Source organism: Salvelinus fontinalis, chromosome 9 (genome assembly GCF_029448725.1).
Source record: "Salvelinus fontinalis isolate EN_2023a chromosome 9, ASM2944872v1, whole genome shotgun sequence".
Taxonomy (NCBI): Eukaryota; Metazoa; Chordata; class Actinopteri; order Salmoniformes; family Salmonidae; genus Salvelinus; species Salvelinus fontinalis.
In genome coordinates, this window is record NC_074673.1 from 9,559,345 (window position 1) to 9,579,931 (window position 20,587).

General features: G+C 44.6%; 1 protein-coding gene across 3 annotated transcripts in view; it reads left to right on the forward strand.

The window, feature by feature from the left end:
• The window catches only part of LOC129862033 (contactin-1a-like), a 164,626-nt gene extending 149,634 nt beyond the window's left edge, over window positions 1–14,992 (forward strand). For all 3 annotated transcript variants that reach the window (XM_055933348.1, XM_055933345.1, XM_055933346.1), the window contains 8 exons: window positions 4,002–4,151; window positions 5,016–5,086; window positions 6,608–6,842; window positions 8,564–8,667; window positions 9,156–9,345; window positions 9,868–9,980; window positions 10,309–10,465; window positions 12,305–14,992. In XM_055933348.1, coding sequence (XP_055789323.1) covers window positions 4,002–4,151; window positions 5,016–5,086; window positions 6,608–6,842; window positions 8,564–8,667; window positions 9,156–9,345; window positions 9,868–9,980; window positions 10,309–10,465; window positions 12,305–12,384 — 1,100 coding nt within the window. In that variant the 3' untranslated portion in view covers window positions 12,385–14,992. The remainder of the gene's footprint in view (window positions 1–4,001; window positions 4,152–5,015; window positions 5,087–6,607; window positions 6,843–8,563; window positions 8,668–9,155; window positions 9,346–9,867; window positions 9,981–10,308; window positions 10,466–12,304) is intronic.
• Window positions 14,993–20,587: the final 5,595 nt, after the last annotated feature.

Below are 20,587 nucleotides of genomic sequence, written 5' to 3' on the forward strand. Positions count from 1 at the left end.
CCACAGCATGTTGCTGCCACCACCATGCTTTACCGTAGGGATGGTGCCAGGTTTCCTCCAGACGTGACGCTTGACATTCAGGCCTAAGAGTTTCATCTGACCAGAGAATCTTGTTTCCGTTAGATGCCTTTTGGGCAAACTCCAAGATGGCTGTCATGTGCCTTTTACTGAGGAGTGGCTTCCGTCTGGCCACTCTACCATAAAGGCCTGATTGGTGGAGTGCTGCAGAGATTGTTGTCCTTCTGGAATGTTCTTCCATCTCCACAGAGGAACTCTGGAGCTCTGTCAGTGTGACCATCAGGATCTTGGTCACCGCCCTAACCAAGGCCCTTCTCCCCCGATTGCTCAGTTTGGCCGGGCAGCCAGCTCTAGGAAGAGTCTTCGTGGTTCCAAACTTCTTCTATTTAAGAATGATGGAGGCCACTGTGTTCTTGGGGACCTTCAATGCTGCAGAAATATTTTGGTACCCTTCCCCAGATCTGTACCTCGACACAATCCTGTCTCGGAGCTCTATGGACAACTCCTTCAATCTCATGGCTTGGTTTTAGCTCTGACAGGCATTGCCAACTGTGGCAACCTTATATAGACAGGTGTGTGCCTTTCCAAATAATGTCCAATCAATTGAATTTACCACAGGTGGACTCCAATCAAGTTGTAGAAACAAGGAGGATCAATGGAAACAGGATGTACCTGAGCTCAATTCTGAGTCTCAAATCAAACTTTATTTGCCACATGCGCCGTATACAACGTGTAGACATTTCACGGTAAAGTGTAGACTTTACCGTGAAATGCTTACTTACAAGCCCTTAACCAACAGTGCAGTTCAAGAAGAATGTAAATTGTCAGTGTAAATTGTTCGGTGGCAATTTTTATGAGTTGTTCAGCAGTCTAATGGCTTGGGGGTAGAAGCTGTTGAGGAGCCTTTTGGTCCAAGACTTGGCTCTCCGGTACCGCTTGCTGTGCGGTAGCAGAGAAAACAGTCCATAACTTGGGTGACTGGAGTCTCTGAAAATGTTATGGGCTTTCCTCTGACACCGCCTATTATATAGGTCCTGGATGGCAGGAAGCTTGGCCCCAGTGATGTACTGGGCCGTTAGCACTACCCATCTGTAGCTCCTTACGGTCAGATGCCGAGCAGTTTCCATACCAGGTGGTGATGCAACCGGTCAGGATGCTCTCGATGGTGCAGCTGTACAACCTTTTGAGATTCTGGGGGCCCATGCGAAATCTTTTCAGTCTCATGAGGTGGAAAAGGTTTTGTCGTGCCCTCTTCACGACTGTCTTGGTATGTTTGGACCATGATAGTTCGTTGGTAATATGGACACCAAGGAACTTGAAACTCTCGATCCGCTCCACTACAGCCCCGTCGATGTTAATGGGAGCCTGTTCGACCCGCCTTTTCCTGTAGTCCACGATCAGCTCCTTTGTCTTGCTCACATTAAGTGAAAGGTTGTTGTCTTGGCACCACACTGACAGTTCTCTGACCTCCTCCCTATAGGCTGTCTTATCGTTGTCAGTGATCAGGCCTACCACTCTTGTGTCATCAGCAAACTTAATAATGGTGTTGGAGTCGTGTTTGGCCACACAGTTGTGGGTGAACAGGGAATACAGGAGGGGACTAAGTACACACCCCTGAGGGGCCCCAGTGTTAAGGATCAGCGTGGCAGACGTGTTGTTGTCTACTCTTACCACCTGGTGGCGGCCCGTCAGGAAGCAGGATCCAGTTGCAGAGGGAGGTGTTCAGTCCCAGGGCCTTAGCTTAGTGATGAGCTTTGTGGGCACTATGGTGTTGAACGCTGAGCTGTAGTCAATGAATAGCATTCTCATATAGGTGTTCCTTTTGTCCAGTTGAGAAAGGGCAATGTGGAGTGCGATTGAGATTGTGTCATCTGTGGATCTGTTGGGTCAGTATGCAAATTGGAGTGGGTCTAGGGTGTCCGGGAGGATGCTGTTGATGTGAGCCATGACCAGCCTTTCAAAGCACTTCATGGCAACCGACGTGAGTGCCAGGGGGCAGTAATCATTTAGGCAGATCGCCTTCGCTTCTTTGGGCACAGGGACTATGGTGGTCTGCTTGAAACATGTAGGTATTACAGACTCGGTCAGGGTGAGGTTGAAAATGTCAGTGAAGACACTTGACAGTTGGTCCGCACATGCTTTGAGTACACGTCCTGGTAATCCGTCTGGCCCAGCGGCTTTGAATGTTGACCTGTTTAAAGGTTTTGTTCACATCGGCTACCGAGAGCGTTATCACACAGTCATCCAGAAAAGCTGGTGCTCTCATGGATGCTTCAGTGTTGCTTGCCTCGAAGCGAGCATAAAAGGCATTTAGCTCGTCTGGTAGGCTCACGTCACTGGGCAGCTCACGTCTGGGTTTCCCTTTGTAGTCCGTAATAGTTTTCAAACCCCGCCACATCCGACAAGCGTCAGAGCCGGTATAGTATGATTCAATCTTAATCCTGTATTAACACTTTGCTTGTTTGATGGTTCGTCTGAGGGCATAGCGGGATTTCTTATAATCGTCCGGATTAATCTCGCGCTCCTTGAAAGCGGCAGCTCTAGCCTTTAGCTCGATGGATGTTGCCTGTAATCCATGACTTCTGGTTGGGATATGTACGTACAGTGGGGACGACGTCATCGATGCTCTTATTGATGAAGCCAATGAATGAGGTGGTATATCCCTCAACGCCATTGGCTGAATCCCGGAACATTTTCCAGTCTGTGCTAGCAAAACTGTCCTGTAGTGTAGCATCCGTGTCATCTGACCACATCCGTATTGAGCTAGTCACTGGTACTTCCTGCTTTAGTTTCTGCTTGTAAGCAGGAATCAGGAGAACAGAATTGTGGTCAGATTTGCTGAATGGACGGCGGGGGAGAGCTTTGTATGCATCTCTGTGTGTGGAGTAAAGGTGGTCTAGGATTTTCTTTTCCCTTGTTGCACATGTCTCCGGCCACTAGGAACGCCGCTTCTGGGTGAGCATTTTCTTCTTTGCTTATGGCCTTGTGGAGTTGGTTGAGAGCAGTCTTAGTGCCAGCTTCGCTTTGTGGTGGTAAATAGACGGCTACGAATAATACAGATAAGATCTCTCTTGGTAGATAGTGTGTTCGACAGCTTATCATAAGGTACTCTACCTCAGGCGAGCTATACCTCGAGACTTCTTTAATACTAGACATCGCGCACCAGCTGTTATTGATAAAAAGACACCCCCCACACACCTCTTCTTACCAGAGGTAGTGTCTCTGTTCTGCCGGTGCATGGAAAATCCCGCCAGCTCTATATTGTCCATTTTTTCGTTCAGCCACGTCTCGGTGAAACATAAGATGTTACAGTTTTTAATGTCCCGTTGGTAGGATCATCTTAATAGTAGGTCATCAGTTTTATTTTCCAATGATTGCACATTAGCAAGGAGGATGGAAGGCATTGGGAGTTTACTCGCTCGTCTCTGGATTCTCAGAAGGATCCACGATCTGCGTCCCTTTTCCGCCGTCTTTTCTTCACGCAAAATGCGTGGATCTGGGCCTGTTCCAGTGAAAGCAGGATATCCTTCTCGTCGGACTCGTTAAAGGAAAAGGTTTCTTCCAGTCCGCGGTGAGTAATCGCTTTTCCAGAAGTTATTTTCGGTCATAGGAGACGGTAGCAGCAACATTATGTACACAAAAAGTAAAAAAATAAGTTACACAAAACGCAAAAAGAAAATAACAAAATTGCACAATTGGTTGGGAGAATGTAAAACGTCAGCCATGGTCTTCGGCGCCATCTTTAAGTCTCATAGCAAAGGGTTTGAATACTTATGTAAATAAGGTATTTCAGTTTTTTATGTTCAATACATTTGCAAAAATTACTTAACCTCTTTTTGCTTTGTCATTATGGGGTATAATATGTAGATTGATGAGGATATATATATATTTTTTTTTACATCCATTTCAGAATAAGGCTGTAACTTGGAAAAAGGCAAGAGGTCTGAATACTTTCCGAATGCTCTGTATCTCTGTCTTTGTAGCCCCTCCGGATGTGGAAGGCAATGCAGAGACAGCCACCGTGGTGGACCTGTTTCCCTGGACAGAGTATGAGTTCAGGGTGATAGCCACCAACACCCTGGGGACAGGAGACCCCAGCAGCCCCTCTCCCAAAGTCACCACGTTGGAGGCAGGTAAGGGTAACGGAGCTGTTGCTGAACCATCATGGCATCCTGAGTCACCTTGCCTTAGTTCTGAAGTCTTCACTACCCCAGCTAATGCCTAGGCTACAGCTCAGCAGACTAACACAGGGGATCTGGTTTTAAGTTTAACATTTGAAAATGTAGGCCTAAAGTAACAATTCTAAAAACAATTATATTTGCTTGAACACGTCTTACTAAACCAGTGGTGGGAAAAGTGCCCAATTGTCATACTTTAGTAAAAGTAAAGATGCCTTCATAGAAAATGACTCCAGTAAAAGTGAAAGTCACCCAGTAAAATACTACTTGAGTAAAAGTTTAAAAGTATTTGGTTTTAAATATACTTAAGTATCAAAAGTAAATGTAAAATATTAATAATTTCTAATTCCTTATAATAAGCAAACCAGACAAAAAACTGCTTAAGTAGTACTTTCAAGTATTTTTACTTAAGTACTTTACACAACTGTACTAAACCATGACTGATGAGATAACAGAACACATCTTACTAAACCATGACAGATGACATTAGAAGATCGAAAGCCAGTGTGACATCGGTACCATAGGAACATTTAAGGTGTTGAAATTGGCAGCACTAGTGACATTGATGTTATATTTATAAAACTGATGCTGCATCAGTACTAGTGCCAACTGAAGGGTACAGTATATGTTGTTTGGCATTGTGCTGTGTGGACAATGGCCAGTGTTCACGAAGAGTCTCAGAGTAGGACTAGGATCATTTTGACCTTTTTTGATCGTAATGAATATGATTATATCGACAGGCAGGACCTGATCCAGTGCTTTGTGAATACTGGCCTGTGAATGTGAACTCAAAGCTTGGCATCTCCTGTCTCGTTGTAGTTCCCGTGGTGGCGCCCTCAGACATTGGCGGCGGTGGCGGGACCAGCAAGGAGCTGACCATCACTTGGACGGTAGGTCTAGCCAAGACGCCATCTTTATTTCTGTCTCTGCCAGTGGACCGTGGCCACAAACTCAGCTTTTCTCCTAAATCTGATCTGACAGCAGCCAGGAGCAAGCCAATGTAGACAAGCAAGAGTAGAAGTCATTCAAATTAAACTGCAGCATCTGCAAAATACATGTCGTTTTTGCAAGGCAGTGCTGAATAGCTATTTTTACATTTTAGCAGATGCTCTTATCCAGCGCCATTAGAGTTACCTTGCTCAAGGGCCCATTGGCAGATTTTTCACCTAGGGATTTGAACCAGCGATCTTGCGGTTACTGGCCCAATGCTCTTAACCGCTAGGCTACCTGCCACCCGTTCCTAGAGGAAGCTATGTTCCTGGAAGACGAGGAGAGAATAGACGTCAGACCACAGCACGCCCATAACGGTACGGTTTGAAGGAATGACTTTCAACCAGAAGTGCTTTTGTATCTGCCTTTACTCTCTCTCTTGATTAGACTCACAACACAATCACCAGCAAATCACCAGCAAAACAATAAGTGATTGATATCAACCATTAGCTAGCCTCCGTTTCTGTGTTTCCCTATTTGACAAATTCCTATAGGTGTCTTGGGCAGATTGCCTGGCAGCATCAATCCTACAGCAGTTGGTTGATGTGATGAGGCTTGTGTTTAAAGGTCAGCTGTGTGTGTGTGTGTGTGTGTGTGTGTGTGTGTGTGTGTGTGTGTGTGTGTGTGTGTGTGTGTGTGTGTGTGTGTGTGTGTGTGTGTGTGCGTGTGCGCGCGTGTTAGCAGTGCCTGATGCATGTACATCATGCAGAACATTTGGTTTGATGGGGTTAGAGCCAAGCTAGGAGATGAGGCTGGACAGGCTGGTCTAATAAATCAAGGAAGTGAGGCAGGGGAGAGGGTGGTCAGGCTGGTCTAATAAATCAAGGAAGTGAGGCAGGGGAGAGGTGGTCAGGCTGGTCTAATAAATCAAGGAAGTGAGGCAGGGGAGAGGCTGGTCAGGCTGGTCTAATAAATCAAGGAAGTGAGGCAGGGGAGAGGGTGGTCAGGCTGGTCTAATAAATCAAGGAAGTGAGGCAGGGGAGAGGCTGGTCTAATAATAAGGAAGTGAGGCAGGGGACAGGCTGGTCTAATAATAAGGAAGTGAGGCAGGGGAGAGGGTGGTCAGGCTGGTCTAATAATAAGGAAGTGAGGCAGGGGAGAGGCTGGTCTAATAAATCAAGGAAGTGAGGCTGGACAGGCTGGTCTAATAATAAGGGTGTCATAACTTTGGAATTAACAGTGTCTCAGAGACACAATCGTCATGATAACTAGAATAATATTAATATTATATAAACCAGTTTTAGAGAGATTATAACTCCTTATTTTGATCCTGGACATTTTCTTGTCACTTGGCATAACTCTGTCAGCAAAGATGGACCATCAAGAGGTGACACCGCCTGTCGATAGACAACAAGGTCCTGTGTGGATCGTTCTCTTATTGTTAATTGTTCAACTCTATTTCCCGTTGCCTCTGCCACCAGCCGGTGCAGCCGCAGTACTACTACGGCCGCAACTTTGGCTACATCATCGCCTTCAAGCCCCACGATGTCTACGACTGGATGAAGGTGACTGTGGCAGACCCTGAGGCTAAACACTACGTCCACAAAGACTCATCCATCCCCGCCTCCACAGAGTTCCAGGTCAAAGTCAAGGCTTTCAACAGCAAAGGAGAAGGACCCTATAGTCTCACGGCTGTTATCTACTCTGCACAAGACGGTAAGCACAGATCTAGGATTAGCTTACTCCTCATGGAAAGCCCAAACTTAATTATACGTGGGAAAACAGAAAAACAGACCACAGATCATTCTACTCTGTCCGCAGCATAGAGACGGGGGTCTCTTCAGAAACCCACACCTTCCTATCGCTCAGCTGTTTCAATCTGTCAGTGTCAATTACTTATCAGCACCGTGAATTTTTAATTGAGTGTGAAATACTTAATAACTAAAGATGAATGTGTAGAATTGTAATAGCTTTAAATTGCAAACCTTTCCTACCCAAACCTTCCTCCCTCATTTCCCTCCCTCCCACCCTCACCTCCCTCCCACCCTCACCTCCCTCCTCACCTCCCTCCCTCACCTCCCACCATCATCTTCCTCCTACCCTCCCTCATTCACTCACCTCCCTCCAAACTCCCTCCCTCCCACTCTCACCTACCTTCCTCCCACCCTCACCTCCCTCTTACCTCCTACCCTCACCTCCCTCCCTCCCACCCTCACCTCCCTCCCTCCCTCACCTCCCTCTTACCTCCTACCCTCACCTCCCTCCCACCCTCACCTCCCTCTTACCTCCTACCCTCACCTCCCTCCCACTCTTACCTCCTACCCTCACCTCCCTCCCACCCTCACCTCCCTCCCACCCTCACCTCCCTCTCACCTCCTACCCTCACCTCCCTCCCACCCTCACCTCCCTCTTACCTCCTACCCTCACCTCCCTCCCACTCTTACCTCCCTCTTACCTCCTACCCTCACCTCCCTCCCACCCTCACCTCCCTCTTACCTCACCTCCCTCCCACCCTCACCTCCCTCATACCCTCCCTCCATCTCAACCCTCCCTCCCTCACCTCCCACCCTCACCTTCCTCCTACCCTCACCTACCTACCTACCTACCTACCTCCCTCCCACCCTCACCTCCCTCCCTCCTACCCTCACCTCCCTCCCTCCCACCCTTCCTTCCTCCATTTCTCCCTCCCTCACCTCCCTCCAACCCCCCCCCCCTCATCTCCCTCCTCATCTCCCTCCCTCATCGCCCTCCCTTCTCCATCCCTCATCAGAGTGGGATTATCTTGATCTCTGTAGCAGCATGAACCAGAAAGCTGATAATTCGCCCCCAGGGATGTCAAGCATTCAGCCCACTTATTAACTTCAGCTGACAGACAATCAAGATAACCATGGGCAACCCGGAGTTTCGGAGAGATGCTCAGTTGCCGTGGTAACGCTGTTTGGGAGTGTAAAAGAGGGTAGAAGTGTTAGGTTTGAGCCGAGCCTGATGACGTGTGGACATCTCTCTCTCTCTCTCTCTCTCTCCTGGAGTGGATACACTGGGAGTGTGTCATGGGTCATAACTCAGAGGAAAGTGTTGGACAACAGAAGGAATATGGGGAAAGATATTTCTGTCGCTGAGCTTGTTCTAGGCAATGATTAATGCCTCTTAACAGATGCCTCCTTACCAAGACTGAGAGAGGACTGCTTGGGCAGGGTCAGACTGGGTACCAACATGAAATAAAGGGCAGATTACACTCATAAAAATCAACAGTTACTGTAGGTGGGTATATGGAGGGAATACTTGGACAGGGGCTTTACTCTGCATGGGAAACATATGTTAACATTGCCAAAGCAAGTCAAATAGATAATAAACAACATTTACAAAAGTCTCTCGCTGTCTCTCTGTCTCCTACTGTCTCCTACTGTCTTAAATGATTTCTCTGTGTGTGACACCAGTGCCATCCGAAGCCCCTACCAGTGTGGAGGCGAGGGCGCTGTCTGCCTCTGAGGCCATTGTGTGGTGGCTCCCTGTCACCCAGCACACTGTTGAAGGATACCAGGTCAGTACTACTGTGTCTAGAAGGAGTAACATGACTGTATATTAGATAGGAGGAGAAGAAGCAACCTGTATGCATCAATCCAGAGACCTCAAAACACTCGACTAACTCTTAGTTATGTCGCTGGAGTACTCCATTGTATTTGCACCTGCACGGTGAGGGACAGAACATTTTCTTGACCCTTTTTATCTTAACAGGACATTTTTTTGACACTTTTTATCTTACCAGGACATTTTCTTCAACATTGTTATCTTAACAAGGCCCTGTAATAGTGTACACAGTATATTGACTTTCTGTGACCCTCTTCCCCCTCTCTCCTTCTCTCCCCCCTCTCACCCCTCTCTCCATCACCTCCTCCTCTCGCCCCTCTCTCCTCTTCTCCCCCTCTCCTCCTCTCCCTCCTTTTCCCCCCTCTCTTCCTCGCTCTCCTCCCCTCCTCTCTCCTCTTCTCACCTTCTCCCCTTCACCCCCTCTCCCCCCCTCCTGCCAAGGTGCGGTACTGGAGGAAAGTGGAGGACAGAGAGGCGTCCAGTCAGAGGGTGGTCGTGTCCAGCAGAGAGAACCAGACAAGGTTGGAGAACATGAGGCCAAACTCCCCCTACCTCATAGAGGTCAGGGCCTACAATGCAGCCGGATATGGACCCCCCAGCCATCACTTCCAGATCTACACCAAAAAAGCCCGTATGTACATCGCTCTCAGGGCCGGTTCACTGGACACAGAGGAAGCCTAGTCTTTGACTCAAAAACATTATAAATGGAGTTTCTCTATTGCAAAGCGTGCCTTAGTGGAAGACTAGGCTTTTTCTATGTCTGGGAAACTGTCCCTCAGCTCAGTAATCTTCAGCATATTCTGAGAGGGATTTGGCGATATACCGTTGATACCGTATACCGGGGTGTTTCAAAATACTGACGGTATGATTTTCAATACTGTTTAAACAAGACACATTATTATTTGTATTTCAGTTTTTGAGGTTTGGGGCACCCCTGCATCGCGGGGGCTGCGAGTTACGCCTTATAACTAGAATAATAATGTATTTTTTTGGGGGGGGGGGCGGGGTAGTGCCCTGTGTGTGCACTTCCAGTAAAACCGTATACCCCGATATGGTACAGAAACGGTATGACGGTATGAAACCCTAATCCTGTGTTTCTGATTGTCACATGATCTTTACACTGTACAACTATTTGACTTGTGTTTTTCTCCAGCCCCAAGCCGGCCTCCTAAAATAATCAGTAAAAAGCTGAAAGGAACGTCAGTGAACATCGCCTGGGAACATGTCGAACCCTTGGCCAACGAGTCAACAATAGATGGATACAAGGTGTGTGCTGTTTTACCAAATACATGGGAGCTTGTAGTGCATTTCAAGCTGAAAGTCTGTACTTTAGCAATAACTGATGTGTCTCTCTTGAGCATTCGTCACATGCTGTACGTACATTTGACGTAACAGGTTTAAAGCCGCAGCATTCAATACACAACCGAGTTAAAAAGTACATCGTACTGAACACAACATACAGTTTACTCAAGTACCTTCCTTGTAGTCACAACTCCTTAGAATGACCATATGAACAGATCTAAAATGCCTGTCTATCTGTCTGTCTCTGTCTGTATATCTGTCTGTCTCTCTCTGTCTGTTGGTCTCCATACAGGTCTTGTACAGGAAGGCTGGCCTCTCCACAGGTATACTGTATACCACAGGGAAGCGATCCATAGACCTGCCCATGCCAAGGGACGGGGACTGCGTAGTGGAGGTCAGGGCCCATAGTGAGGGAGGAGATGGGGCTGTGGCCCAAGTACGCATCTCAGGTAAACATCAATCAAAACCCCTCCACCCATTTTATATGACTGTAGACTCCAAAAAAAAAATCCACCCATTTTATATGACTGTAGACTCCACTAAAGACCCACCACCAATCTTATATGACTGTAGACTCCACTAAATAATCCTGCTATTTTATGACCGTCAGGACAAGGAAATAATCCTGCTATTTTATGACAGACAGGACAAGGAAATAATCCTGCTATTTTATGACCGACAGGACAAGGAAATAATCCTGCTATTTTATGACCGACAGGACAAGGAAATAATCCTGCTATTTTATGACCGACAGGACAAGGAAATAATCCTGCTATTTTATGACAGACAGGACAAGGAAATAATCCTGCTATTTTATGACTGTCAGGACAGGGAAATATTCCTGCTATTTTATGACCGACAGGACAGGGAAATAATCCTGCTATTTTATGACAGACAGGACAGGGAAATAATCCTGCTATTTTATGACCGACAGGACAAGGAAATAATCCTGCTATTTTATGACCGTCAGGACAAGGAAATAATCCTGCTATTTTATGACCGACAGGACAGGGAAATAATCCTGCTATTTTATGACAGACAGGACAAGGAAATAATCCTGCTATTTTATGACAGATAGGACAAGGAAATAATCCTGCTATTTTATGACAGACAGGACAAGGAAAAATCCTGCTATTTTATGACAGATAGGACGCGCGTGCATGACGCACGTGCACGCACGCAGGCACGCACGCACACACACACACGCACGCACGCACGCACGCACGCACGCACGCACGCACGCACGCACACACACACACACACACACACACACACACACACACACAGAGAATCCTGCTATTTTATGACTGTCAGATAAGGGAAATATTCCTGCTATTTTATGACTGTCAGGACAGGGAATGAATAATAGGCACTTCTCTGACCAGGCAGCTCACAAATGCCTTTTCAATGGAATGGTATTGATATAAAAACAAGCCTTTATGATTGTAGGATTTGTGGATTGAGCAGAGAGAAAATTCCCTTAGAAAATAAATGTAGTGTCAGCCACAAGCATCAGCCAGTAATTTACATGTCATCGATCTGGCACTCATATTTTGCCACTAGGAAAAAACTGTCTATTGTCAGACATCTTTCAAATCCAATCTTTGGGTTATTGAGAACATGTCACATCATATCACACACACACACACACACACACACACACACACACACACACACACACACACACACACACACACACACACACACACACACACACACACACACACACACACACACACACACACACACACACACACACAGACAGACAGACAGACAGACAGACAGACAGACAGACAGACAGACAGACAGACAGACAGACAGACAGACAGACAGACAGACAGACAGACAGACAGACAGACAGACAGACAGACAGACAGACAGACAGACAGACAGACAGACAGACAGACAGAGAGAGACACAGAGAGAGACACAGACACAGAGAGAGAGAGGCCTCTCAGAATGGTACATAGGATGATATCATTAACCATGAAGGATGAAGACCTACACAAAGTGGTTGAAACGTTGTCTCCACTTAGGAGCATAGATTGCAGTATGTTCTCTTTTTACCATTTGCTGTAAAGTTACAGTAAAGCAATTTGTAACAAATGTCTCCCCACAATGTCTCTAAAACGTCTCCAACATGCTTTGTGTCTCTGTACAAATGTACTCGCACATCATTGAAACATCACAATATTGGCTTTGTGTCTGTAAAACTGTAATTAAATGCAATTAAATCATAATCGAAACGTCACCACGGTGTCTTTGTGTCTTTGTCTATCTCCATCCAGGTGGAGCCGTCATGGTCACCCAGTCCCTCAGCCTGGCCTCTCTGCTCCTGGTGACGATGTTTTGCCTGCTGGCCCTCTGAATGTAGTGCATCTTTCTCTGTCTACACTGCCCAGTCCAGTAAAGGAGACTCTGTGAGGTTGACGCCTATGATGACTTTGGTTCCCACAATCTTTGGTTTCACCCTGAAGGCCAAAGGCTCGTGTTCCCACCTCGAGGAATAGGGCTTTGTTTGTGGGGGAAAAACACAATAAGAAATGTGTATAAAGGACAAAGAATGACATCTGGAATATCTCTTAAATCATCCCTACAATATCTTTGAAGGAGGAGCGTCAAAAGGAAGTCTTTCAACTTTTTCAATATGCCTTATATGTAAACAGTTACACTTATCTTTCACAATGCCATGACTTGCTCCTAACTGGGTGAGGTGTGAGTGCTCAAGTAGTGCACAACGTTTGTAAGTAACTGTTTTCAAATATATTGTGACAAGGGCCTTTCTTGTTCATTCGTAAAGGTGCAGTAGCTTGGAAGTGTGTGTTTCATTTCATGTAGGACATTATGAATCATCAATACAACGTTTGCGTTCCATATAGAAAGCATAAGCTAAGCAGGTGATATAGTTGTGAGGGATAAGTCTACAAGTTTACGAAATTGTCTTTATATTTCAATTGCATTTCAGTGGCTTTTTCTTAGTATTTTTAGATATATTTTTGTTCAAGGTGAAACATACCCTCCTCCCCTTACAGAGATAGTCAAATCAAATCTCTACTCAAGGTCCTTGGCATACATCAGAGTTTTATTATCAAACATCAGACAAAAGAGGAATTTATGTCATGCTAATATAATATATGCAATAACGTTTATGGTTTTGCCATCTCACAAGTACATATAGCATACTATTAACGCTGTAACATCGTTGTTCCGAGAAACATTGATTTTATCTCCCCAAAAAAACATGCTTATTTCCAACTGACAACATTCTCTAAATTAATGGGAGACCAGTTTGCAAGTGTTTGCATGTATCTGAAAGAGTTTACTGACAAAACAAGATACACTTCTTAGCCGGAGTGATGCCTGCATCTTTAGCACATGTACATGTGTGTTTGTAAAGTTGAATGTATTGAATAACTGTGGAAATGAGCTTTAAAACATATCAGACCTGCAGTTTCTAACATGATATATACAATGTGTGACAGTGGTGCATTTGGTTTGGTTGTCAGGACACCCAGCTGTCCTGTGACCGTCGTGTGTCCAATGTTGTTAAAGTGTCCAATTGGAGGAACCATGATTAAACTGAGTTTGGAATCATAAATAGAATTCTAGAATGGGGATTTGCCATTCTTTTTGTCCTGTACTTAGGATTCTGTTGCTCTGGTTGGAATATATATCTATATATCCCATGGAAGAGTTGAGCACAACAAGTTGTTTGTTTTGACTGTATCGTTAAGACTTCCGTGGTAGACTATAAAATGCTGGTGCTTTGTAAAGAATGTTGCCATCTTTTTCATGTCTTAACTCTTTTATATGTTTTCATATCTTTATTATTCAATGTCTCAGTGTGAGTCGCAGTGCTAACAGTTCTGCAGTAATACACACTCGGTCCAGTAACATTACAATGTCTGTCTGAATCTTCAAATCGTTCTTTCTATTTTATTACATATAACACAACCTGCCTAGCGCCTAAAACAGTTATGCTGTTATCGCGTATCATTGTCTATAAAGTGGTGCAAAGCACAGGAGAAACAAAATCAATATCTGAGAATAACCATGCGAAGCTCATACATTTGTCCTACTATTTTTGCAACATTGTTTTGTATTTTTATCAATAACATGAGTGTGATCAGAGTTATACTGTATACAGGATGCATTATCAATTGGTGTTGTTGTTTTTGTTTATGTTTGTGATTAATATATTTCATCCTGATGACCCACCACTGGTTCAACAGTAGATGTTTATTACGATCATGTACCACGGAAAATTCTGTGTTTTTGATTGCTCTGCGAATACATGTTCAGTGTGACTGAGTGATGCTAGCCATTCTTCTACCAGCTCTGGTCCACGGAGATACGTGTGGCTTGCTAACGCAAGGCTCAGGTAGCTCCCTGGACCAGAAGCTATGCTTCTTCTATATACATTGTGACTATATCAACAAAACATCCACCACAAAGTGCTTTCCCAGTTTCCCCTCATGCAACAAATCATCGAAAGAGTTGCCAAATGCATGACTGCCTTGAACTTATTTGTTATTTCGAAGGAAACGGTTGCTAAGAAAACGATTGCTATGGAAACGGTTGCTATTACTACATCCTCTAACATGCATGACATTGGAAACGAATGGTATAGGCCTGTACGGTAAAAAAAAACTCCATCCATACATTGCAATGAGTCAACGTACAGTCATACATCATTCAGGCAACTTCCAATCGGCTTCATATGAACTCAACTGCCTTTGTGGTAAACAATAATAAACATTCATTCCGTCATGAGTGAAATCCCTTTATGTCAGAGACTGTATAATGTATGCATACTGTACTTACTCTAGATAAGCCTAACATGTCCGTTAGTTGCCTCAAGCCAGTCATCTCAAGGGGAAGTCTATGTAGGGCAGTTTGTTGTAGTTGTAAAATGACAAAACCTTTCAATAAATGACCAGATTTTTTTCCATCGTAATGGGGGTTAAAAACCTTAACTGGCTTAAGGAATCTCAGTCATTCAGTAGGTTCAGTCCTGGTCAGTCCTGCAGTCTCATTCCTTACTGTAAGATTGGTTGGGGTTTGATGACATTCCCGCTGTGGTTGATGATGCAGCAGTGTTTGGCTGGATAATGTTCAGTGCTTTGCTCATACTGTAACGAATAGGAATCACACATGTTGAGAGGGAGGGGTGAAACTGGACTCTCATTGTCTGGACATAAAAAGAACAATAAAATAATAGTTACTGTAACTATTAATTTAAGGTGAATTTTCTCTTTTGTATATATTGAATGTATGTAGCTACTGAAACTGTTCGTGATTTATGAGAAAACTAAGATTATGACTTCAAGCTACAAGACTTTAAGTTATCAGTATTGAAAGATTTCGTAGTTTGAAGTCTCAAGTCCAATACATAATGACCTCGTCAATAGGTGTAACATTTAAATTGGACCTGGGTTTGAGTCCCAGTTGGGGCTACCCACTGAATTTGCTACATTGGTGTTAGAATCGGGAAGGTGCCTGTTAGGCCATAGGAGATGGGTGTAATTTACACTTAAACATATATTTTTATTTGAACCTTTATTTAACTAGGTAAGTCAGTTAAGAACAAATTCTTATTTACAATGACGGCCTACACTGGCCAAACCCAGACGACGCTGGACCAATTGTGTGCCGCCCTAATGGGACTCCCAATCACGGCCGGTTGTGATACAGCCTGGATTCGAACCAGGGACGCAGTGCCATAAACCGCTGCACCACTCGGGAGCCCCACTTGAGGGACTAAGTACAGAGAAGCATGAGGACACACTCTCCTGAAGGAAGTGGGTAGAAGCAACCTTAACACAACACCTAGCAAGCTTGTCAAGAGGTTTAGAGCTCTTGGCTTAACATTTAAGGTCTTGGCTGGACCCAGGTTTGAGTCGTGATCAGGGCTAAACCCCCTGAATTCTTCACATCCCTCAAAACACTGTTTCCTGGATATCACCATCTGGTCCAATATTAGGTCAAATTGACTTTCCCAACTTTCACAGCAATCAATAACTGTGCGCACCTCTGGCCAAGGACGCCTTTTGGGAGAGCGCAGGAAAACAGCTCATCAGAACCAGGAAGTAAAAGTGAGTTTAAAATGATCGTTAGACTGAGCAAAACAAACTTGTAAATTACAATCGTATTTCCCAATAAATGTCGACGTCTCTGTGTTTCCTACTGAGTTGCACAATGTGTTAGAAAAAGCTATTTAGAAAAAGCTATTTAGAAAAGCAATTAAATTCCTAGATCTTAACCGCTGAGGGTGTGGGGTGGTCGGCTCTAGAACTGCTGATGTGCAGGCCTTGTACAGCACTCTTGGTATGCATTAGGTTTTAGTCAATTGGAAAGCTCCATTGAGGAAGCAGTTTTTCCTCAGTAATACTGTTACATTGTGGCAGACCTCTTACTGCTGTAATCAGGCTTTTATCCACATTGCAGGTTTGGGATTCAGGACATTTTCATGGAACAAATCAAATTTAATGAAATGTTACTTGTCACATGCTTGGTAAACAATAGGTGTAGACTAACAGTGAAATGCTTACTTACGGGCCCTTCCCAACAATACAGAGAGAAACAAAGAGAAATAGCAGAAAGAAAAAAACACAAGGAATAAATACACAATGACTAACGATAACTTGGCTATATACACAGGGTACCAGTACCGAGTCAATGTACAGGGGTGCAAGGTAATTGAGGTAGATATGTACATATAGGTAGGGATTGAGTAACTATGCAACAGGGTAGACAATAAACATTAACAACAGTGTATGTGATGAGTCAAAAGAGTTAGTGCAAAAAGGATAAATGCAGAGAGTCTGGGTAGCTATTGGTTAACTAGTTAGCAGTTTTAAGACTTGGGGGTAGAAGCTGTTCAGGGTTCTGTTGGTTCCAGACTTGGTACATTGGTACCGCTTCCCACGCAGTAGCAGATAGAACCGTCTATGACTTGGGTGGCTGATGTCTTTGACAATTTTTAGGGCCTTCCTCTGACACCGCCTGGTATAGAGATCCTATATGGCAGGAAGCTTGGCCTCAGTAATGTACTGGGCCGTACGCACTACCCCCTGTAGCGCCGTGCGGTCGGATGCCAAGCAGTTGCCATACCAAGCGGTGATGCAGCCAGTCAAGATGCTATCAATGGTGCATTTGTATACCTTTTTGAGGATCTGAGGGCTCCTGCTGAATCTTTTCAACCTCCTGAGGGGTAACAGGCATTGTCGTGCCCTCTTCACGACTGTGTAGGTGTGTTTGGACCATGATAATTCCTTAGTGAAGCTCTCATTTTGTTCCACTACAGCCCATGGTTGATGTGGATGGGGTCACCGTCATCGGTGATCAGGCCTACCACTGACGTGTCATCTGCAAACTTAATGATGGTGTTGGAGTCGCGAGCGACCACCTAGTCGTGGGTGAACAGGGACTACAGGAGAGGACTGAGCATGCACCCCTGAGGGGCCCCCGTGTTGATGGTCAGCGTGGAGGATGTGTTGTTGCCTATCCTCATCACCTGGGGACGGCGCGTCAGGAAGTCCAGGATCCAGTTGCAGAGAGAGGCGTTTAATCCCAGGGTCCTTTGTTTACTGATGAGCTTGAAGGACACTATGGTGTTGAACCAGGAGCTTTAGTCAATGAACAGCATTCTCATGTAGGTGTTCCTTTTCTCCAGGTGGGAGAGGGCAGTGTGGAGTGCAATAGAGATTGCCTCATCTGTGGATCTGTTAGAGCGGTATGCGAATTGGAGTGGGTCCTGGGTGTCTGGGATAATGGTGTTGATATGAGCCCTGACCAGCCTTTCAAAGCATGTCATGGCTACAGATGTGGGTGCTACGAGGCGATAGTCATTTAGACAAGTTACCTTGGCGTTCTTGGTAACAGGGACTATGGTTGTCTGCTTGAAACATGTTGGTATTACAGCATGGGTCAGGGAGAGGTTGAAAATGTCGGTGTAGTCACTTGCCAGCAGGTCAGCACATGCTCTGAGTACGCGTCCTGGTAATAAGAATTTGTTCTAAATTGATGTGCCTAATTAAATAAAGGTTAAATAAAAAACTTGAACATGTATTAAAAAAATTGCATCTGGCACTGCGGCCATGTGAATGTTAACCTCTTACATCGGCTATGGAGAGCATGATCACACAGTCCTACGGAACAGCTGGTGCTCTCATGCATGGTTCAGTTCTGCTAGCCTCAAATCGAGCATAGAAGGTATTTAGCTCGTCTGGAAGGCTTGCGTCACTGGACAGCTCGCGGCTGGGTTTTCCTTTCTAATCCATGATAGTTTGCAAGCCCTACATACATCCGAGGAGAGTCAGAGCCGGTGTGGTAGGATTTGATCTTGGTCCTGTCTTGACGCTTTGCCTGTTTGATGGTTCGTCAAAGGACATAGCAGGATTTATTATAAGCGTCCGGATTAGTGTCCTGCTCCTTGAAAGCGGGAGCTCCAGCATTTAGCTCAGTGTGGATGTTGCCTGTAATCGATGGCTTTTGGTTGGGATATATACCTACGGTCACTGTGGGGATGACGTCATCGATGCACTTATTAAGGAATCTGGTAAATAATGTGGTACACTCCTCAATGCTATCCGATGAATCACAGAACATATTCCAGTCTGTGCTAGTGAAACAGTCCTGTAGCGTAGCATCCGTTTCATCGGACTACTTCCGTATTGAGCGTGTCACTGGTACTTCCTGTTTGAGTTTTTGCTTGTAAGCAGGAATCAGGAGGATAAAGTTATGATCAGTTTTGCCAAAAGGAGGGCGGGGAGAGATTTGTACGTGTCTCTGTGTGTGAAGTAAAGGTGATCTAGAGGTGTTTTTCACTTCTAGCTGCACAGGGGACATGCTGGTAGAAATTAGATAATATGGATTTCATTTTTCCTGCAAGAAAGTCACCGGCCACTAGCTTATCATGAGGTATTCTAAATCAGGCGAGCAGAACCTCGAGACTTTCTTAATATTAGATATCGCACATTAGCTGTTATTAACAAAGAGGGACAACATCTGATTGTGAAAACATATACAATATTTTCACTAAAATATTAATTTAAAATATTTTAACTCTGAACTCTTGCTTCTATATACATAATTTATGAATGGTACTGTATCAAATGATGGACTGTTTTTGTGGTAATATCTCTATTTAAAATAACACTTTCTTCAACATCTCTGGAGAAAGCTGACACTTTTCATTACCAGAGGGTAGAGCTGATGAGAGATCAGAGATATTGTTGCAACTCTGTGTTCCATTATAGATAACACAAGATAGTGGCCTATTTATTTTATGCCAGAACCTGAAACAGCAGTCAACATTTTTTTGCTTCCCAACTTGTATCCAACAATGATTTCAGATCAAAATGATTGATGTCATTTCCCCTTTGGTAAATAGTCTATCTATTGGTTAGATTTAGATTAATATTAAGACAAGGAAAATTCCTGCAAGTCAAAAGGGCTTCAATAGTTCTTAGTTCTGCACACACATGAACATACACGGGAGGATTATGGGAAAAGGAAGGAGATGAACAGCCTTTCCTTGAATGTGTATCACATCACTTGGCTTATCAGCTGGAACATATGGCCTCTCTGTGATATGTCAAATCCCAGGTGGTTTTCTGGCAATTGCACTGTTTTGTTGTTGTTGTTGTTGACATTATTTGTTGCTACACCTCCTAAGGGAAATCAGATTGTCAGATTTACAGATACGTCCCACTGAGTTTAATCTGAAAGAATCTGCAAGAACCAGAGTTCAAAAAGTACACTTCAGTTGTGATGTACAACAAACTTTGATTGTCTTACAAGGAAGTTAATCTGACTGCGTTGGTTAGATTTATTGACAAGGAGGATTTTGTATCATTGTTTTACTTTCTCCTCAAATGTATGAGGAGGACCATGAGCAGTGTGGTGTGAAATCACTAGCAGGGCTTGACTTGGACTGAAATAGGCAGAGTGCTGGTAGTGTGTTTATATTTAGGTGCAGGAACTCCGCCGTACTTTAAGGTCTATTCTATAAGAGGTGCAGGAACTCAAGCAGTAGAAAATGTGAGGTGCCGGTATTCAGTTCCGGTGAGCTCCTGTACAAGTCAAGCACCAGACACCAGGCAGACAGGTACACTCATACCAGTGGCAGCAGTTAACACTATAGTATAACAGAGACATATGGCCTAGGTTAGTATACGTATTTCTTCAGACAGTTGGAAACATCCCAGGTCTGAGAATATTGTCTTTGGAAATCTATACCTGCCAGCCTCTCTCTCTCTCTCTCTCTCTGACATGTCAGACAACACAACGCATGCCCAGAGTGATGCCACCTAGTGTATGTTTACTCTAGACACACACTCAGATTGAGGTGCCTGTACTCTGTCATGCTGAGTTTGACAGTTAGACAGTGGGTAGACAGAGGGCTATAGGCCAGTAAGTCATGGGTTTAGGCTTACTTAGAGATCCCTGTTCAGATATTATATTACAGAGATTTGGTGTAAAGTACGGGGTCCCAAAATACCATCTGTGATGATTAGTCATCATAGTGTCACATGCTACAGTGCAGCCTATTTTGTAGAGCATTCAAA